Source organism: Crocodylus porosus, unplaced genomic scaffold, assembly GCF_001723895.1.
Source record: "Crocodylus porosus isolate Cpor-Errol unplaced genomic scaffold, CroPor_comp1, whole genome shotgun sequence".
Classification (NCBI taxonomy): Eukaryota; Metazoa; Chordata; order Crocodylia; family Crocodylidae; genus Crocodylus; species Crocodylus porosus.
The window spans coordinates 19,082,343-19,102,442 of NW_017728914.1; the positions used below are offsets into that span (position 1 = coordinate 19,082,343).

Consider the following 20,100-nt stretch of genomic DNA (forward strand, 5'->3'; position numbering starts at 1 on the left):
TTGTTTGCCTGTATGAATGCCAACTTGGGGGCCATTAACACTAGAAACAATTGGTTATTAACATGAGAAACTGAAGGGGTGCAGTGCATACTGAACTTCTACCAGTAACTTGTTGGGAGCTTGTAATATATCAAAATTGAAAGGCAAAGTCTCTTTTTTCCTTTTGTGCAATCCTGTTGCTATCAAACCTTGCTTATTCCCAAGTTTCATACTTCATTCTATAGAACTCTATTTTCCTCTGCTATAAAGCAGTAGGTTCTTTTAATTTTCTAGGGAGGCTTTGGCAGTTTTAACTAGGAAAAAAATATTTTTACTATGCCAGGTTATTTCCAACTTCCTCCTTTTTTGGCCATTTTCCTGTACTTCTGCACAGTCATGCTAGGTTGGCATTGCTGGACCTTGTTTTATTTTGATAGGAATAAAGGCCTAGAAAGTACTGCCGTGCTTATTAGTGAGCATATTAGATTAATGTAAGCTGAAATGGAAACCAGCGTTGCCTGCAGAACATGAAGCTTCACTTCTGGCACTTGCTGTCTGTCAGAGTGCCACACAATAAAATGGTGGTAAACACCTATTGTGGGCATAGGTTTTATTATATCTACACCCTAGTAGATGTTTAACATGTTATATGGTCCTTGGCTAAGCAGAATTGAGAATGGACACCATCCCATTTTACTCAATTTTAAACTAACTGGTGCTACATTTTTAGGAACATTTTGCATCCAGATATGCTATTTCCATCTGTTTTGTAGCCAAGTGTAGTGGAATTGTCATGTTCTCTACACGATACTTGAATTTGTGCCAGTTACAAAAGTGTAGGATCTCATGGTAATCTTGTTCCAGTAGCTTCCAGATAGCTAAACTTCTAGGAATTTTTCTTTTGTTTTTGTTTTGTAATGTAGTTTCAATTAATTGAATTGATCAATCTTTCCAATCACTAACTTGATATCTAGGAGAAACTTTGCTCCTACCTTTAAAAAGTAAACTTCCAGCTCCGCTAGAAATAAACCCTGCATGCTTATGAAAAACCTTAAGGTGACTAAATGCCTTCTACCTCTTCCTTACTGAAGATTTTACTTTTTCTAAATGTCTTTTGGGGGAAGGGCAGTTTATGATATCAAAGGATGCCTTTGCAAGCAAAGTTTGGATTTCCTTTTTTCTTCTTTTTTTTTCTTTCTTTTTTTTAGTAAAGTCAAATGTCACCATTGCTATCCCTGTTTAAGGCAGTGTTATTTTGGAGTGGCTCATAACTTAAATTGTCTTGCCACATCTTTCAAATTTTCTCTTCAAAATTCAAAAACACAAAGCCCCAAAAAGCAATTCTTCTGGAAAATTACAGTGCGTGGTGGAAGAAGGATGGCATTTGGCTACCCTGTTCTTTCTCTAATGCCTCGGTGTTGCCTGTCTGCGCCGGCCATTGTTGCAATGTAAGCAATACTGTTTGATGCACTGCCACCCTCTATTGTTTGTTCAGTGTTTAGAATCTCCAGTGGGGAAGAGGAAAAGAAGCATGACTGTTAGTACTTCTCAGGACCCATCTTTCTCAGGATTAAACCAGGTCTGAAACTGTCTCCTATTCCAACCTCAACCCCAAACTCATGTGCTTTATTTATTTTTTTCTGTTTTTGTTTTTGGAGAATGTAGACCTTGCAAAAGCACCTCTTATGTTGGCATTATTCAGACATACTTGGCAAACATATAACATTACTAAAATGTTTCCCCGTGGGGTTTGCTTAAAGTGTGAAGTTCTTTAAACTTGATGTGGAAAGGGTTGTGTGTATATGCTTGACATTTTTTTCAAATACAGAAATTGGTTCCAATTTGGTGTTTTAAAACTTGTTCTCTCCAAGACATGCAACCTCAGAGCTACTTCAGAGCAGGAACAGTATAGCAGGAAGACTTTCTGCATTTGCCTCTAACAGGGTGCATGCTGTTTTATCTGAGCAAGTTCAGATATGGGGAAACAAGTTGACCACCTTAGTCTCCTTTTGCAGTTTTTGCTTTTAAAAAATCTATTTTGGACAGTATGAGGTAACTCATGAATGTGGCTTGACACTGATGCTAAAATAAGATTGCCTAAGTGCCCCTGTTCTTTAGGTAGATGGATAGGATTATCCATCTCTTAAGTATCTTAAATCTAAGATTCCTGCCTCCTAGCAAAGAGAATGTGGGTTGGAAAAAAGGTTACGCCTTTTGCCTCTTTTTAAAAATGTATTTGCAGCTAAATGGAAATTGCTAAGCACAAAACATTAACCCATCAATTCATGTTGGTTGGAGTAGTATTCCATTATTTAAATAACCTGCTGTGGCGATGCTGTCTCTTTTTTTTCCTGGGATTACAGAACAGTTAGCCATGTTTCCTGACTGGTGACTAGTTCTGAAAAGCATTCAGTTGAGGTAGGAACTTGGTTCTTTCCTCCTTGTTTTCCTTGATTCTTTTTTTTTTTTTTTTTTTTTTTTCTTTTTGCATCAAGTGAAATTGAGGTCCTATTGGACTTTTCTCTGATGTTTCTCTTCTATTAGTGATAGCTTATGTCAGGTGTGGTCAGTCTGTTTTGCTCCTTCATCAGTCATAAAGAGAAGAAACGGTTTTATGTGCTGTCTTATATCAAAGAAAACTAAGCAGAATTCAGCAGCTTCATTTCAGGTTACTTGATCCCTGTGAAATAGATCTAGAACCTTCAATGTTTAAGAATAGTGCTGCATCATGGGAGCAGAAAACAGCCTTGTCAGTGCTTATGCATCAGGGCAGTGGTATTGAATGTACTGGGAAGTATGAAATGTAGTAATTTTTTAGTTCAGCTTTTTTTGAAGCAAGCTAGGCCTCAGTGTGTCCCTGGAGAACAAAAGCTGCAGGGAGAAAGATGCAATACTGGGAGTCCCTGTATTTGTCACTTCTGTATCTTGCTGTTCCTTTTGATTACTAGCGTGAGCCATGTCACGAAGCTGCATTTCTTAATGCACTTAGTGGAGACCCCAAAGATTATAGGTATGCCCAAGCTGTATCAGTGAAGTGTTTTTGTTTTGTTTTGTTTTTTTTTTGGGGGGGGGGGCTGCTTTCTTGTTTTACCACTACTTTTGATTTTGTATAGCTTAAACGTATAGTCAGTAAAACTGCAGTTGAGTTACTTGGAGGAGACAGTACAGAAGTAGGAGCTCTTGTAACAAAGCCTTGAATGGGAGGTTGTCAGCAGCTCACAACTTAAACATAGTATAGAGAATGGGAGGGTTACCCCTTCTTCTGCCCCCCCAAGGTTAGCTATAACCTAACCTAAATAAAAAGGCTGTGTAGCATTTGTAGTATGGTTCTACACATGACATTTACAGCGTCTATTGTACAACATTAGTATTAGAACTGCTTGCTTCCAGTAGCTGTAGGAACTTTATGTTCCTGTTCATTTAGTAAGTCATTACCTTTGTCAGTTCTAGCGGTGTGTGGCAAGGAATAGAGATTCTTTTTAATTTTTTTTCCCCTTACCATTTTAAGGACTAGCAGTTTTTTGTGTGAATCTGCGTGCGCTTTTAAATCACCTGGTAAAAAAAGAAATAGAAGCATTCTAAATGAATGTATAGTTGAAGTACGAAGAGAAGGAAGAATGGGATTTCTCACTTTAATAAAGGAAATTCTTTATAGGAACATGGTATTATGATGTCAACTTGTCCCCAGACTTCAGTTTGCTAACTTGGAAGGAACTGGAGACAGTGTTCAATAGGATTTTTTTTTTGCATAAGCTTTTGCTTTCTGGATGAAAATACAGTTGAATAATCGCCACCAACCAACATTGTAGAAATGCTTATCATGGTTTCCATGCCAGCTGTCATGTTTAATTGCATTTTACAACCGAGATATGCCAAAGGCAGCCTTCATTCCTTCCACTTTTGATAATGCTGTATCTCAACTTTTTTTCTTCATATCTGAATGAACTTAAAGACATGCCCCCTGTCTTAGGATCACCTTAAAATAACCGTGCAAATCTTAAGTGTGTTCCTTGAACTAGGTAAACTTTTAAGCCCCCAAAGTAGTGGGACCCTTGCCACTTTTTTCAACACTTAAGATTGTAACCCTTTAAGCCCCTTGGACTTTAAGTCTTCACATACATTGGGGCAGTAGTTTAGCTGTGTGGCATGCAGCTTGGAAGACTGAGTTTTAATGTTTCTATGAGCCTATAGAAGGAACAAAAGAAAACACTGGACAAAAGAAGCAATAGTCCAGATATGCAATGGAAAATGTTCTTTATATACCTCAGTCTCCTGCCTAACCCTGAAACATTGCCCCAAGAATGTACAGGGTTTGCTGCTAGGACACTAACAAAATTTAATAGACTAACCTAAATGTTGTATCGTCATATGGGGGTTTAGTTAATGTGAGCTTTGTAGAAATCATGCTCAGTTTCCTTTTGCTTTTCTACATGAAGTCAGCTGAATTTAAGTGTTCAATGCAAGTACCCATACAGGTACTTAGTTTTCTCGCTTACTTTATCAGTAGCTTTAAAATAAGCTTTTATGGCTGAAAAGCAAGGTATGTCCTGTTGCCCTTTTGTGCTACGCAGAATGACTTCATTGCTGATTTAAAGTGCACAGACACCTGTAAATGCATCAAGCTGCAGAGCTGCCATTGAGTAAATGCTTAATTATCACTAGCCCACAGCTGCCTGAAGATAAATATTTGTGAAGCATACTTGTATCTGTACTTGCATTTCCCTTAACCAGTTGGAATAATTGTGTTGCAGATCTTGGTTAGTGTTAAAGAGGTTACAGTAGTAAGTAGTCTAGGACTAAATTTTGAGTGCTGCTTGTCACTCAGTCCTTCCCACCTGACTAAGGGGTGGGTGGAGGAGCCTCTTTTAATTGACTATTAAGATTTTGGAGCTTGCTTGTTAGAGCAGTACATTAGGTTGTAATGTGTTTTGCTTCCTTTAAACCATAGGCTCTGATTTCAACTCCAGATCTAATAAAACAAAAGTATGTAGCTTAACGCTGATTTACTGAGATGGGGTGGGGTTTTCATGTACTTTGACTGGAAACAGTAACCAATTTTTTAAATTTCTTTTTAAGTTATTCCTTATCGACTTTGGTTTGGCCAAAAAGTATCGGGACAACCGGACAAGGCAGCACATACCATACAGAGAAGACAAAAATCTCACTGGCACAGCTCGATATGCCAGTATCAATGCACATCTTGGCATTGAGCAGAGGTGAGTTCAAGATGACTGCAGTGCTCCTGAAGGCTGCAAGCTGAGATTCTTCGTAACATTCTGAAGCTGCCAAACTAGTTTCACTTGTATGGAAGAAAATGAAGCCATAGGTTGAAGAGAGATGCTTGTTTTTTAGCCCTCTGTTTTGAATAAAATTCCTACTTCAGGTGGAACAAAGGGATTATGACAAAATCCTCACAAACTGCATTCTTCATCATGCTGGCCACGTTGGTGCCACTTTAGTCTATTTGCCTCAGTTTTTACAGAAATGCCCCAAACCCTAACTGTCTTCAGATGCCCATTTCCTAGTATCTTTCCTGTGTCTTTTCCCCAGTCATCCAGTTGCAGTGCGTGGTGCCAGTGTTTGTAGGTCAGGTGTACAGTGTTCTTTTTTCCTCAGCTGTATTCTAGTGTTTCATGTATGGCTGTAGTTGCAGCATTGTCCCTATACCTAGAACGATGAGCTGAGCTGCCTTCCTGAAAGCAAGTATTGATCCAAAAATGAAATTACACAACTTTCTCTCAGCTCCAGTGGTCCAGGAATTGAGCATTCGTATTTCTAATTGTTCAGAAACATGTGTTGTGCACGCAAGCCAAACATGAGTTGTTATATTTCTGTCCCTTTCCCTTACCCACTACTGCTAGATATGTTAACAATCAGATCCTGGAGTATTAGGCTTAGTAACATCAAAGTAGTTGCAGCTTTTTCTCTGCACGTCTACTCCTGTTATAAGTACTTGCAACTCCAACTGCTGATCTCATAAAATGCAGCATAATTTTAACATTGATTGTTCAGTATGTTTAAGCTGCTTGTAATAGAGTTCGAAAATGGTTTATGGGTTTCCTGTACCTGACCTCTTCCCTCTCTTTCTCCCCCCACCCTTTAATTTTTTTTTAGAAATTTAAGCAAGCCAGTCTTTCCCTATAAAGTCCACGTATCTTGACATGTGCGTCAAATGGAGAAAGTTGGTGTTGGATTTCTGAAATAAACATGTTTTGAACTGTATCCCAGATAGTTTTGCCTAAGCTAGGATATGAAGGGAAAGGCTAGGATATGATGGGATAAGGAAAGAGGCTAACTGCAGTATTGTCTCAGTTGCTTAAGTTGGGTTGTAGCCTTATCCTCTAACTTGACACTTAAAATTCCAGTTATAATAATAAAACATCTTTAGTCTTAAAGACTGAAGAAAATGTCTGAGACTAAGCCAACAAAGAAGCCATGAAAAGGCCCTCTGTTGTAAATCAAGAAGAGACGAGAAGGCCTGAGACTTTACAGTGCAGCTCTTCATTAGCTACAGGGCTAAATTGAGACTGTCGCAGGGTTTGGACTTGAGTGTACTGACAGCTGTTACTGAAGTAGCATAAATTCCTTGTATAATAGAAGGTGATATCATCCATCCCTTTCAAGCCATATACTCTGGGGTCTACTTTCAGGATGTGGATTCTAATGACACCTTTATTAGGAAATGTCATTACAAGATCGAATTCCAGGCTTCCTACTAGACAACCGCAGCACAGAAAAATGAGGAGGGGAAGTGCAGGCTGCTGCCACTCCAGAGCAGTCTTGGGCATCAGCTTATCATGGCTGTGTACCAGGGCAGTGCATTTTGCTGATACTTTTAAAGAACTTAATCACAAATTATTCTGAACAAACAAGTCTTGCACACTGCTGGCTTAATACTGCTATCTTTTTTTTTTTTTTCCTTTTTATCTTCCCTTTTTTCTTCCACCTACCCTTACCCTCCTTAGTTTTGTACTACCCTTAAATGGCAAGCAATTCAGGGCAGCAGACCTGTTTAGGTTCCTTTGGTTCCTACCATCCCAGTTCATGCACATATGACCTGTCATGCAAGTTGTCTGCCTGGTAGAGTGCAGCACTTCTGCTGCTTGGCCTGTTTCTTTCTTGCGCACTTAAGTAGTTGCAGACTAACAGATGAGCAATATTTGTAGCGGGGGGAGTCTCTCTTTTTTTTTTTTTTTTCTCCCCCCTTTGCAGTTGACAAATTCGAGATGAACAAAAAACAGTATAGTCCAAGGCACATTTAAACATGGATTGGCATCAGGGTAAAATATTTTAGACGAAAGGAGGTAGACCTTCACGGTTTTTAACTTTTGCTGAGACGGTGGTATTACCTGGAAGGAGAAGTGGTGGCATTGTCATTTTACCACTGTAATAGATTGTATCTGTCCTCAAGTAGTTGTACCAAAATGCTGCAGGGAATTGTAGGATTTTGTATGTGGGTCTGGGTCTGATGCATACTCAAAACAGATAAAACACCTAAAGGTTTTAATGAGGTAATTTCTAAGTAAGTTCTTAATGCAGTTCACAAATGACCATCTTTGGTGTCTTAGCTCCAGACAAAAGTGAGCTGTTTTCTGTGGAGGCAGGAAGGTATTTCTCTCACCCAGGGAATTCTACTCCCAAATTTCAGGTTCTTGTTGAAAACCATGGAAGCACTGAGTCGTATTTAAATGAGAGAAACTGTTCTGTTGAATTAGTTGTTTGCTTACTACTGCTCCCTCAAGACAAACTGTCGCTTTTAATTTGATAAAGTGCTGTCAGTCCCTGATAAAAGCAAAATGTGATGAAACCAATATTAAATAGGTCAAACAGATGAACAAGGAAAACTATACATTGTTGTAGATCTCTTATTTTAAAAGGCTTGGAAGAAGCAGAAATAATCAGAATTATTCATCTGAGCAGTACAGTGCAGTTAACAGATCTAGACTTATTCAAATTTTCACTTTGTCCTTTAGGAGACTTATGAGGGGAGCACTTCCTAGATGGATGGGTATTGAGTCACAACTATATGCTAATGAGCAGCAGTTGCAAGGGGAAACCTTAAGACACCTATACAAGTGCAGCAAGGCTGCTTAGAGCAGACTTGATTAATCACACTCCAGCATCACATGTATCAACATTTCTGTGCTGAAAAATGGTGGCGGGGGCCCTTTAACTAAAGCTCAGTTTAGCTTTAGTAAAAATGTCCCTGCTGCCACTTTTCAGCATGCAGATGCTGTTACATGTGACATTCCAGGCGCTTTAATTAGAGTGGCTCTCCGAGCTGCTCTAACTAAAGCCCCCTTCCCAAAGGTGTATACATGCCCTTATTTTTTCAAAGCAAGGAAATTTTAATATTGGAGTTTTTTGCCTGTGGTAATTGCTGCATGTGTGCTGGTGGCTCTCTGCCTTCCAAATTTTTCTAGGCTTTCTTGGAAGATAAGTCTTGAGCAATGTTTCTTTACATCATGTACTATGGCTCCTTGTGTCATTGTGCAAATTGAGATCAATATGAAAAAACTGAAGCTTTTCATACATTTAGTCCATAGTGTTTTGACTAACATTTGAAATTATTAAAAATGTACCTTTTTTTCTATAGTCGTCGAGATGATATGGAGTCTCTAGGTTATGTGTTGATGTACTTTAACAGAACCAGCCTGCCATGGCAAGGATTAAAGGTAGGTTGTACTGTTCTACTGTAGATTTTAAAATACCATATTTTCTCACATACCTCACTGCAAATACCATATTTTCTTATGCACTGTGTAAGATGTGTGCCTTGTTTTTTTGGAAGCCAGAATAAAGAGGGAGGATTTCCAGCGCCATGAGTGAGTTGGCGTTTTTATGGATACTGCAAGATGGGTGCCCAGTTCTTTTCTGAAACAAAAAATGTTGCCAGCAGCTATGACAGGGTTAACTAACACTGAACTTAATTTCTCTTGCTTGCTGGCAGCCGTCCTGCAGTGTTTCCATGCCTCTCTCTTCCTTCATACTTCTGTTCCAGCAAAGAAAATTAGCTTCTCCATGTAAGACATACCCTGGTTTTGGAGAGCTGATATTACTTTTGTGGAGAGAGGTTGTGTGTGTTATGCCGCTGAATACAGTATTTCCGAGATGGGCTTGATGCTTCTTATTAGTCTGCACAGGCTGTTCTAGGTAATGGAGCCTTAAATGTAACTACAGAAAGGAACTCTTTCCAAGACATATTGTTTGTAGTATGTGAAAAAGGTTTTTTGCTGCCGCCGCACTTTGTAATAGTCAGAGCATGCATCTCTTGACCCTTTAAATTTCAGTTACCGTAGATACACATTTGCACTGTACTACATCCAGAATCGTAAGGGTTTGGTAAAATGTTTTTTGACTGTGTAGACTTCACTAATCTTGTTCCTGTATTTTAATTTTATTTCTCCCCCACATAGGAATTGTGTAACTCATAGTTTTGAAACTACATTGTCTGTAGGGTTTTGTTTTTTCTTTTAAATGGGTAAATAGCTTGTGAAACACGAGCTCATCTGCTTCAACTTTAATGTAATGGCTGCTTGTTGAACACGCAACAGTCACATGGGTTACTGAGCAGAAATTAATAGAACGTTGGCAAATGGATATGCAAGTGCAGTATTTTTTTTTAATGGGCAAAAGGCAGCTAGAACTACATGAGTTTTTTGCCATGTAAGGGAATGCAATAAATGGTGTTAAATTGTGTCCAAATCTTAATACCAGATTGACCTTCATTCCTTTTGCAGTAAGTGTGTGAGGCTTGAAACTTTACATTAAACACTCTGTCCAAGGACTCTTCCCCATCCTGCCCCAAATGACAGGAAGAAGGGGAGGGTTGTTGGGGTTTTTTATTTGTTTGCTTGTTTTTTGGTGATGTCCTGTTAATCCATTGTTGCACAATGTCTCTTATATTGTGCCCCACATGTTCCACAGGCTGCAACAAAGAAGCAAAAGTATGAAAAGATTAGTGAAAAGAAAATGTCCACTCCTGTTGAGGTTTTGTGTAAGGTAAGAAACAAGTGAATGTTGTAAGGCAGTGTACCAAGTTTCTTTTGGACTGTTGAAGGACACTGGACAGTCAAAACATCTGACACTGTGTTCTCTGCTCAGTGGCAGCTGTGCTGTATGGCCATGGGGAGCAGCTGGCATTTTAGCAAGGCTATGAATATTCATAACAAGGCAGGCATGCTTTGCCCTTGGATATGTGAATAATGAACATTTTTCAACTTGATTTTTTTTCTGTTTAGCTCTCCAGCTATGCCAAATGCTTCCACAAGCTTACTGGTTTGAGTTTTATCCACATGCTCTCAGAATGTATTTTGAGAGAACACTCTTTAGCTTCATTTCTTCTTTCTCCTCTGTGTACTGAAAATATATTAATCTGTCTCCTAATGACACTTTTTGTACTTGTTGAAGCTGCACTCAAGTTGAACCCTCAAGGAACCCCACAGGCTTGTACTGTAGAAGCAGTTGCCCAACACTTAAAAGGAGTGTTTTAATATTCCTCTTTGGGACTACAGATGTCAGAGGTGGATCTAATGGACAAAAATATCTGAATATCTGCAAAGGGTTATGATGGTTGGGCATTATTCAAGAGCACCAGAGGCTGACTTCTGCATATTGTTAAACTTGTACTGCACCATGAGTTTATGCCTGGGGTGGGCAATTATTTTGGGTGGAGGGCCGCTTACCCAGTTTTGGCAGGCTGTCGAGGCCTGTGTGGGTAGCCCTTCCCCTTGAAAAGTGCCCTGCCCCCTGGTCACCATCTTGAGACCAATATCCCAGGGCCAACACTGGCAGGCCCAAAGCAGGGCACAGGCTGGCAGTGGGGTCTGTGGAGCTGGGCTGGGCTGCACCAGCAGAAAGAGGGGGGAGCTGGTCCAGCTCCATAGAGCCCCTGCTGGCTGTGACCCCTGTGCTCCTGCTGCCCTGCTTTGGGCCCTGCTGGCGCTGGACCTGGGACACCGGTGTGGGCCCTGTGCTCCCACTGGCTCCCAGTTCCCCCAGCCCTGCAGTACTGGCAGGGGGCAGCTCACAGCCCTGACTGCCCACTCTCCGGCAGAGAAGAAGCTGTTGCTGAGCACAGGGAAAAGCAGCCCCTCGCCTGCCCCATGGCCAGCACTCCCTGCTGCAGCCGCTCACAGCCCATGTTGGGCTGTCTGGAGCAGGCACAGGCAGCCTCACATGGGCTGCAAGCGGCTGCAGCGCAGGTTGCCAGGCACAGGGTGGGTAAGGGGCCACTTTTCCCTGTGCTCAGCACTAGCTTTTAATCCAGCCCTGTGCTGGCTCCGGGCTTGCCCATCAGAACTGCACGTGGTGACAGCAGCTGCAGCCCCCACACTTGCTACGCCGGGCAGTGTTGACTGCTGCTGCCCATCTAGAGCTTGCTCACGTGCTGGGTAGCACAGAGGTGGCCATGGCAAACACTGCCCAGCACAGCAACCTGGGGGGCTGCAGCTGCTTTCACCATGCGCAGGCCCAACAGGCGAGCCCGGAGCCAGCATGTGGGGCCCAGACTGGCAGCAGGGCCAGATTACAAGGTGGTGCTAAAGATGGGGTGGGGGAAGTGGCCCCTTGCTCACCCTGTGGTCAGCGCTGCTGCCCCCCCCTTCCCCCGCACACGCACACAGCCCAGTAGGACTGGGCTGTGAGCAGCTGCAGCAGGGAGTGCCGGCCACGGGGCAGGGAAGGGCTGCTTTCCTCCACCCTGGGAAGGAGCCTGGGGAAAAGTTGAGTGTGGCAATGGGAAAGCAGCCCCTCCTCCACCCTGTGGCCAGCATGGGGCAGCCATGTGGTCCCAGGCTAGAAGCCCCTGCTGGGGCTTTTGGCAGGGCTGGGCAGGTCCTGCTGTTGGGAGAGCCTGCCAGGCTTCCCCTGGGTCTTACTCTCCCCTTGGTTCCTGTCATTTTTGACAGGAACCAAGGGCAGAAAAATATTAATTTTCTAAATTTGTTTTTAGGGGCCCCGCAGGCTGGATAGAATGGCCTCACAGGTTGGATCCGGCACGCGGGCTGTATTTTGCCCACCCCAGTTTATGCATATACTATTTCTTATGTGACAAAAGTGTCTTCATGCAGCATTAAATACATAAATTTGTTTTAATGCAAATTCTCAAGTAGTAACAGCATAATGATCTAAGTACTAAACATGAGGCAATATGTTCTGTTTTTGCTTCTAATACTCCAACATAAATTGCACACCCAATTTGTAGTATTTTCTCCAAAGGGAATGTTGTCATTCTTAGTGAAAATGATAGTTAAGAACTAAGTATAACTGGAATAAAGCAGTTGATGTAACAGGCTTTTAATGAGGAGGCATAATTTAGTGTAGCATTTTTCCCCACACTTTGAAAGCAGGTATTGGATTGAGGACCTATAAATTGAGTTGGGGGGGCGGGGAATGGGTGTTGGCTGTTCAGTTAAGCAGTCTTAGCAAAGTGGGGCAAAAACTGGCATCATGATAAAGTAGGTGGACAGGTTTTTTTTTCTGTTCAAATATAGATATCTTTCTCTTCTTCCCTCTCCTGCCCCTTCAAAAGTAGACTATTTTGTCAGGGGGGAGGGGGGTCCCCTTCATCCTGAAGACCTCATTGCAGGTCCTAGTTTGACTAATGTTACTGCTTTACAGGGTTTTCCTGCAGAATTTGCCATGTACCTGAACTACTGTCGTGGTTTGCGCTTTGAAGAGGCACCAGATTACATGTATCTGAGGCAATTATTCCGTATTCTTTTCAGGTCAGTTTGAAAACTGTGCAAGTATCTAGCAACCTAATTGTTTGCTTGCATCACTAGTAACTTTATGCAGCTTGTTTATTGAGCTAGCTTGCTGTGTCCAGAAGAGAAGACCCCTGCTAAGTTTAGTTCCCACTTTAAATTGTAAGCTCCAGTTTGAGAGCTGAGAAGCATGGGAGAACATGAAACGGTTGTGAAGGAAAACAAACCTTTTTCTGTTCCATTTGCGTGACGGTGGTACTCGCATGTTTTTACATCAGTGACTTTGTGCCTGCATATCAACAAGCCATGAAATATCTAGAACTGGTATTTCCAACCACCTCTAACAAAACTATTACAAAAGAACTGTTGAGTTTTGAGGAAGAAACATTAGAGGAGGAGGGTTGGGCATTCAAGGGGCCTCCCCAACAATAGGACTGAAAGTAACCCTGCAAGTTCATTTGATTTCAGAATGGGGGTGGGAGTGTTTTTTCTAAAAGGTTTTTCTGATAATGAAACATAAGAACACAAACCCAGATTTCTTTGGAAAAAGCTTTTAATTAACAGGAGCACTAGTATTGACTCTTCATCAGCTGATCATTTTTGGGTATGTTCCTAAATATCAGACACTAAAGAGTTCTAAATTTGTTGCACTCAGAATCCTTCTTGTACCAGAATAAAAACAGAAGTGTTGTGTCTTTGGTGCAGTCAGAAGGAACAGCTGAACTAGAAGGAAAAGCTTGTACATTTGTGTACACAAGGGAAACAAATATTGCTAAATGGCTTCAAGCTTGTTCCCAGAGCCCTTTTCAGTTTAATACTCACTGTCTACGTACTCTAGCTCTGTTTTCTTTCAACTAAAACTTGGTATTTAAAGGTAGTTGTCATGCATTTCCCTTCTCTTTTTCTAGGACCTTGAACCACCAATATGACTATACATTCGACTGGACAATGTTAAAGCAGAAAGCAGCACAGCAAGCCGCCTCTTCTAGTGGGCAGGGGCAGCAGGCCCAAACCCCCACAGGCAAGCAAACTGACAAATCCAAGAGTAACATGAAAGGTTAGTAGCCAAGAACCAAGTGACGTTACAGAAAAAAAAATTAAACACTAAATTGGATAATGCCAGTGATTTGAAGTGTTAGATCAAGGAGGTGGTTAAAAACATACATTTGGCCGTTCATTTAAAAAAACAAGAGACGTCCTTGGAGAATTTGACTACTAACTTTAAACCAAAATGTCCTTGTTCTTCATATCATTTCTTTTGGGAATGTTGGGTCATTTTAACCACTGCATCTTTTGCTCCCGCATTAACCCCTTTCCAAAACAAGAAACTGACTTGGTGTTGGGAATGTGATAAATGATACAATCCAAAATCCTAGACCTAACACTTTTAAGGAACGTGCTTTATGCCCAATATCTGGAGACTTTGGGTTCTACTCTGTTCCAGCTATTACTAGTGTTGTGGATTTGTCTCTTGCTCTCCACTAAATGTTGAAAATGGGAAATTGTGAATGATCTGGGTCCTATCATGTGCCATCTTGGTTATGTGAATATCTGGCATTCAGAATCGCTTGGCCCAGTGTCAAAGTAAAGGACCAGGAAGTCGGAAATGTCTTGCCAAAATTCACATATCCTCACTAACTACTGCGGATCTCCAGAAAGTCACAGTTTTCCAAAGTGGCTGGATGCTTGTGGCTTTCAGATTTTCTTGATAAGGAGTATGCTTTTCCAGTTCATGCTATCAAGGGGAAATGTTAATTTTTACATGTGATTACTAGCCTAATGTTTTAAAAATAAACTTCAATTTAAAGAAAAGGAATTTGGTTTAAAATGCGTAAGAAAACTAGATATAAATTATCTGGCTGCTTTTTAGCAGAGAACCTGTTCCAGTTTTACCTTCACAAAGTGCTATTCTAATGTTACTGCACTGATGCAGTATAGTTGCCATTGTAGCAGCTCCATGTGCCCAAGCTGATGCTTCAAAACAAAAGGGGATGGTGTGTGATCCAACTAAGTGAGTCTACACAAGCTAAAATAATCTTGGGTGTTCATTGGTAAGGATGCAAGGAAGTATATTGTTAATGGTTTTTCTTTGCAGTTCTTCAGTGGCTCTTGGTCCTAATCTTCAGGATCCCCTTATTTGTGCCCTGTGCTAAAACTTTCTTCAGGGGAATTTTTAAATTTGCAGTTTTAGCTTAAAAAAAGAGAAAAATGTGTTGGGAAACAGTGGAGAAATAGCACCTTAACTCTGTTTAATTGAAATAATTGACACGCGTGACTATCCTTGGGTGGATGCAACAGAAATATTCTATGATTCTCCTTGCTCAATATTAGACGTGCGTAGTAGGATTGAAATTTATATTCTTTTATCCCAACCCTAAGTACCAAGCTTTTCCATAATTACCAATATTGATGTGTTCTTCTGAATTAAGACCTGAGAATTAACATTGCTGTTTAAAAACTGAATGAATTTCATCAGTTTGTCGGAGGTAATTATTGAAATATAACAACCCTAGACTTTCAAACAGTGGAGAGCTTTAACCTGTCAGAGGCTCAGTATCCTAGGTACATGTTCTAGTTGCTTCTTCACGACTCTCTAAATGTCTTTGAGGAAATTTATATTGTCTGGCAAACTTTTAGTGTCAGTCTGAAGTAGGAGTTAAACCTTTGCCTCCTTGCCCTTTTCAAAGTAAGGTGCGTCTTTTAAGCTTTGTCTAGACTTGAAAAACAAGATTAGATAGATAATATTAGCTAATGCATTGACTTAATTTTTTAATGCAAGTTAATTCTCAGTGTAAACTAGATTTTTTTTTTTTTTAAAGTCAGAAAACTTAGCTAGTCAGGGCCAGTCCTAAGAGCCCTTGCCCCAAGTAGGAGCCCCCAAATAAAACTATTACTGAAACCACTGATGTTGGCAGTTGATCCTGTGTTTGTGAAGGGGTGGCCTTCAAAGCATTTCTGTTGGATCTGTTCCTCTTGTGTAAGAAGAATATGAAGTGGGAAGGGGAGGAGTCTCTCAACTCCTACCCTGCTACGTATCTCATAGGAATTCCATGACTCGGGTTCATTATTTTGGACACAAAGTGAATGGAGAGACTTGCTCACACTTTGTTACCTCCTGTGTTACTTATATTACTGACTCTGGCTTCTAGGAGGTGGGCAGGGTTATGTACCTAATACTGATGTAAAATATACAGGTGGGATGAGTTTAAGTCCTGAACAGAATATCAAAGCCTCCACATTTCAGTGTGTTGCTCCTCCTGTGATCGTCTATCTGCAACAAATCATTTGATTTTTCTCCTCCCCTTCCCATCCCTTGCCAGGGAAGCCTGGGATAATATCAAAATAGATCCCTGGCTCCTTTGGATTATTCAGACTAGATAGCCTACAGGTTTCGCTCGTTTTTTGCTGGTTCTGTATGTGCAAATGCACTCTTATGCGGTGACTCTTTTTATATGAAAAATTTGTTATATGCAAGGTAAATTCTCTCATGCAACTGGTGTGGTGAAGCTTGCAGTCAGCTGCTTTGTGCGGTGCATTGTGGGAGTGATGTGCACCAAAATAGTGTCCTGTGTGGATCTCTGCTCCTCACTTGTTATCTGCAACGTGTTTCTCTAGTTGTCATGCCCATTATGATAGTACGCACAAGGACAGAGCACTATCTGCTGTTGGTGAGTACCAAAATTGTCCTTGTAAAAGTGATAGAAATGGGTCTAGGGTTCAGTACAGTCGAGGTCTTCAGACATACCCCTATTAGTTGCATTTTAGAGTGGCTTCCCTTTACGTGAATTTGAGCTATGCCCCATTTTCCAGGAACATGTGTACAGCATAAAGTGAAAGAAACCTGCATTTAGTTTTGGTCTGTTTTAATCTACCACGTCTACTACCCTCTTCACGTTCTTCCCTCCCTTTTGCAGGACTCCATCTTATGATAGCATTTTGCAACAGGGAGATCAATTTTTCTTCTTGAAGCCATGGAGGATGTTCCTTCCTCTTTTCATGGGAAAGAGCTTTTTATTTATGTTCTTCCCAAGTCCCAAGAAGAAAAATTGGAGAACAACTCATGATCCAGTGCATGCATGCTTTCCTCCCTGAATCAGAAAAGTCCTTTCTCTAGATCCACAAGACTTTCACAGATCTTGGCCTGCAGGGACATGATTCCATATCTTGATACATTACACCTGCAAGGAACACTTTGATTCATAGTTGCAATATAACATTTCCATGTGGCCTCCCCTTAGACCTGTCAGACTCAGCTGTTCATTTTTAAGGGCTTTCTCCTTCCCTTGTTGCATTGCTCCCTTAACCCCTTACCCTTACATGCACACACAGGGCACTGGAGGATACTAGGAGTCCCCTTTTTCTGTCCCTTTCCTCAGTGTACTGCTCCCTCACCCTATCCCCTGGGCAGAAAGTATTTTTGGGAAAACGGGGTACTAACATTTACACTCTTGAACCAACTTTTGGATAGTGGGAGGAGCAAGGGACCTTCCTTTTGGAAATCTCAGGCATTGGTTTTGAGACATGGGTAAGCAGGCAAAATTGCTGCTTATAGTAGCTTTCCTAGACTTTACCACTGTGTAGTCATCTGCTTTAGTTCAGTTTTGCATTTATGACAAAATGTAAAATAAAAGCAGTTCTCAAACAGTAACATTGTTAGAGTTTTAGGAGGCATATCATTGTGCAGAGACACCATCACATTGTTCCAGGTCCATCATTCTTCATATGCAAAGCTGGCTGACAGGGTTGATAAAAACTGATCTTGAATTTTCATATTGGGTTTTGTTTAATTAAAAAACAGCTTTAAAAAAAGTAATAGAAATGTGATGATGTGCTAAATATACTAAGGCCTCAACTTATTTCTTACAACATAAAATAAATAATTGCTGAATTCCATGAGTGTATACAAAAGCTGAGCTATAGATAATGTCTCTGTATAAAAGAAGAATCGGCGGGGGAGGGGTTGTATCAGAATTTTCAGGTCTAGCTTTATAAATAAAGCACCGTAGGTCATGTACTATATTATGGCTTGAAGCTGTATGGGAGACCTAGGGACTGTGCTGCTCTGTGAAACTGCCGAAGTATGCAGGCGTGGGGACCCACCCTATGATTCCAGGAGACCTGTCATCAGAAACATCTGTCAAGCCCACCCGATATACCAGGAAATACCCTAAGCACAATACTTTAAAAGAATTAAAGCTAGAACATGTAATGGACTGTGAACAAAAATGTAATTGGCAGGAGCTAACTTTTCCTTGTGGACAAGGCTACCAATGAAGCCAAGCTGAACATAATGAAGGAACCTGTAATTTATGAGTGCAGCGTTCAGTTGCATTTTTTTTTTTTTTTTTGGTCAGGCTGACATACTCTGTGCATAAAGGAACATCTTGAAATTGCAAGATACCTTACAACAATTTTTCCTTCAGCTTTGTGAAGGAAGCAAGAGGAATCAAACTACTTTTATCTCCAAGATACGCAGTGAAATTCAGTGGTTGGTTGCTTTGAGTCCTTTAAAAAAAAAAAACAACTGACCTATTTAGATGAGTATGGAAAAAATTGTAACGCAATACATGGAATTCACAATGGAAGAACTCGACACAATGAAGCAGAATGTAGAAATGCTGACCCTGTCGAAACCTATGTCCATAGCCTTGGACAAACTATGGAAAGATTTACTGCTGTATTCCAATGCTGTTGATTTTGAAATTTGGAAAGCACTTCAAGAGACATCAAAGAAAGAAAGAAAGAAATATCCAACAACAAAGTTAAACTGCAAGTAGTAAAGAATTAGATGAAGCACTTCACCATACTGTCTTGCCAATACCTTCAACTGGGAGCACCAGGATTGTTGCGTGACTGCTGGAGAAAAAAAGATACAGCTATACAGGGTATATAATTATCTCCCACCAGTAATGCCAGCCCTGGCAAACTTCAGGATTGGGGGTGAATCACTTGAGCAGTGTGTGGATTTTTTTGTTTTGTTTTAAGAGACTTGCTGCACCAAACCACTGGAAGCCACCAGGTGTAAGCAGCTGGGACTGGAACTGAATATTTCAGCAAACAAGCCTTTGAAAGCAAGTAGCCTCGTCTGCAGGCAAAGTAAATGTATTCTTCATTTGGACTCTCATCTTCAAAAGTGCAAGATTAATTGGAAGTTAAAGGAGCAGGAAAATGTCTCTCTTCCCCCACTCTGGTGGGGGAGAAGGGTACGCAAAATAGGAGGAGGAGATAAGATCTGCTAATTCTTTAAAAGTTTGAAGGGTGGCCGAAGTAACTCAAACAACTTCATTTTCAAGATAGTCAAGGGACTAGGAAGCAGTTTACAGGCACTTTCACTTGGTCATACTTGAAACTTATTTTTCCCCCAGGTTAACTTCTTTTAAATGCATTTATTTCACTAATTGCAGTTAATACTTGTAAATGTGAAATATCTTTTGATTAAGGGAAGTTTTATGTATCTGAAGCATTTTAAGGATTAAACAGCTTGTTAATAAAGAAATGTGTGCTATTCAGTGTGTTTTACTTTAAATTTCAGTTGCCATACTAATGTAGTTGTTTCACACACCATGATCAATATATCTGGGAAAGGAGCAATAGATCATTAGCTATTTTCTAATGTACCGAGAACACTAAGTCCTGATTATTTTTCAACACCTGGAGGAAAAATCTGCCATGCGTGCAGGCTGGGTGGGGGAAATAACCTGTTTGGGAATTTTTTTTATAAGAAATTCCCATGCCCCTGGGAAAGAGGAACATGTGCTAAATGTAAACAGTGCAGTGAAGATGCAAAGCCTGGTAGCTCAAAGGAAGCAACATGAAAAATGTTCCTCAGAAGGCAGTGAACTTGAAGATGGTGACGTGGACATGTCTGAGCCATCTGGATCCATTGGTTAGTAAACTTAATATTTTTGAATCATTCCTGTGTCTTACCTGCCATATAGCAGTGCTAGTAAATGATAAACGTGTGATGATATTAATTATTTTGGGTGGGTTACTTATGAATTTCAAAATTGTTATGTTCAAAATCTAATGGATGTGCCGGTTTTTGGGAGTATTTGTCAATTATATGTTTTTAATATTAGCCCTGCACTTTCGAAATCAGTCCTTTATTGTTCAGTGTAAACAAATACACCAGTCCCAGGTAAAGAGATCTTATGCAGAATACAGTTTAATAGGCATTTATGAATTTTAAAATAAAAGTTATTTTTTTTCCAAGCTGTTCTATATTGGTAAACAAAAGGGTTTAAGTAGAAGAAGATAACCTTTTATGATTTAGTGAATATTTTCCCTATAGAATTGGCTTTGAAAATATATATTGTTTAATCACAGGTTAAAAAACATGTGCTGTGGGGAGGGATTTTTTTCACTTATCTCATTACAGTCTCAGTAATACTCAGTATGAGTGACTTTTTTTTTT

At 40.5% G+C, this 20,100-nt stretch overlaps 1 protein-coding gene across 4 annotated transcripts in view; it reads left to right on the plus strand.

Annotated features, from left to right (window-relative positions):
• CSNK1A1 (casein kinase 1 alpha 1) overlaps positions 1 to 20,100 on the plus strand; it is a 49,149-nt gene that overhangs the window by 23,074 nt on the left and 5,975 nt on the right. Inside the window, exons 4-9 of one of the 4 annotated variants that reach the window (XM_019534917.1) lie at positions 1,475 to 1,558; positions 5,056 to 5,195; positions 8,576 to 8,654; positions 9,907 to 9,981; positions 12,601 to 12,707; positions 13,595 to 13,743. In XM_019534917.1, coding sequence (XP_019390462.1) covers positions 1,475 to 1,558; positions 5,056 to 5,195; positions 8,576 to 8,654; positions 9,907 to 9,981; positions 12,601 to 12,707; positions 13,595 to 13,743 — 634 coding nt within the window. Of the gene's footprint in view, positions 1 to 1,474; positions 1,559 to 5,055; positions 5,196 to 8,575; positions 8,655 to 9,906; positions 9,982 to 12,600; positions 12,708 to 13,594; positions 13,749 to 20,100 lie in introns of those variants that run through there. The other 3 variants (XM_019534919.1, XM_019534918.1, XM_019534920.1) reach the window with 3 other exon arrangements.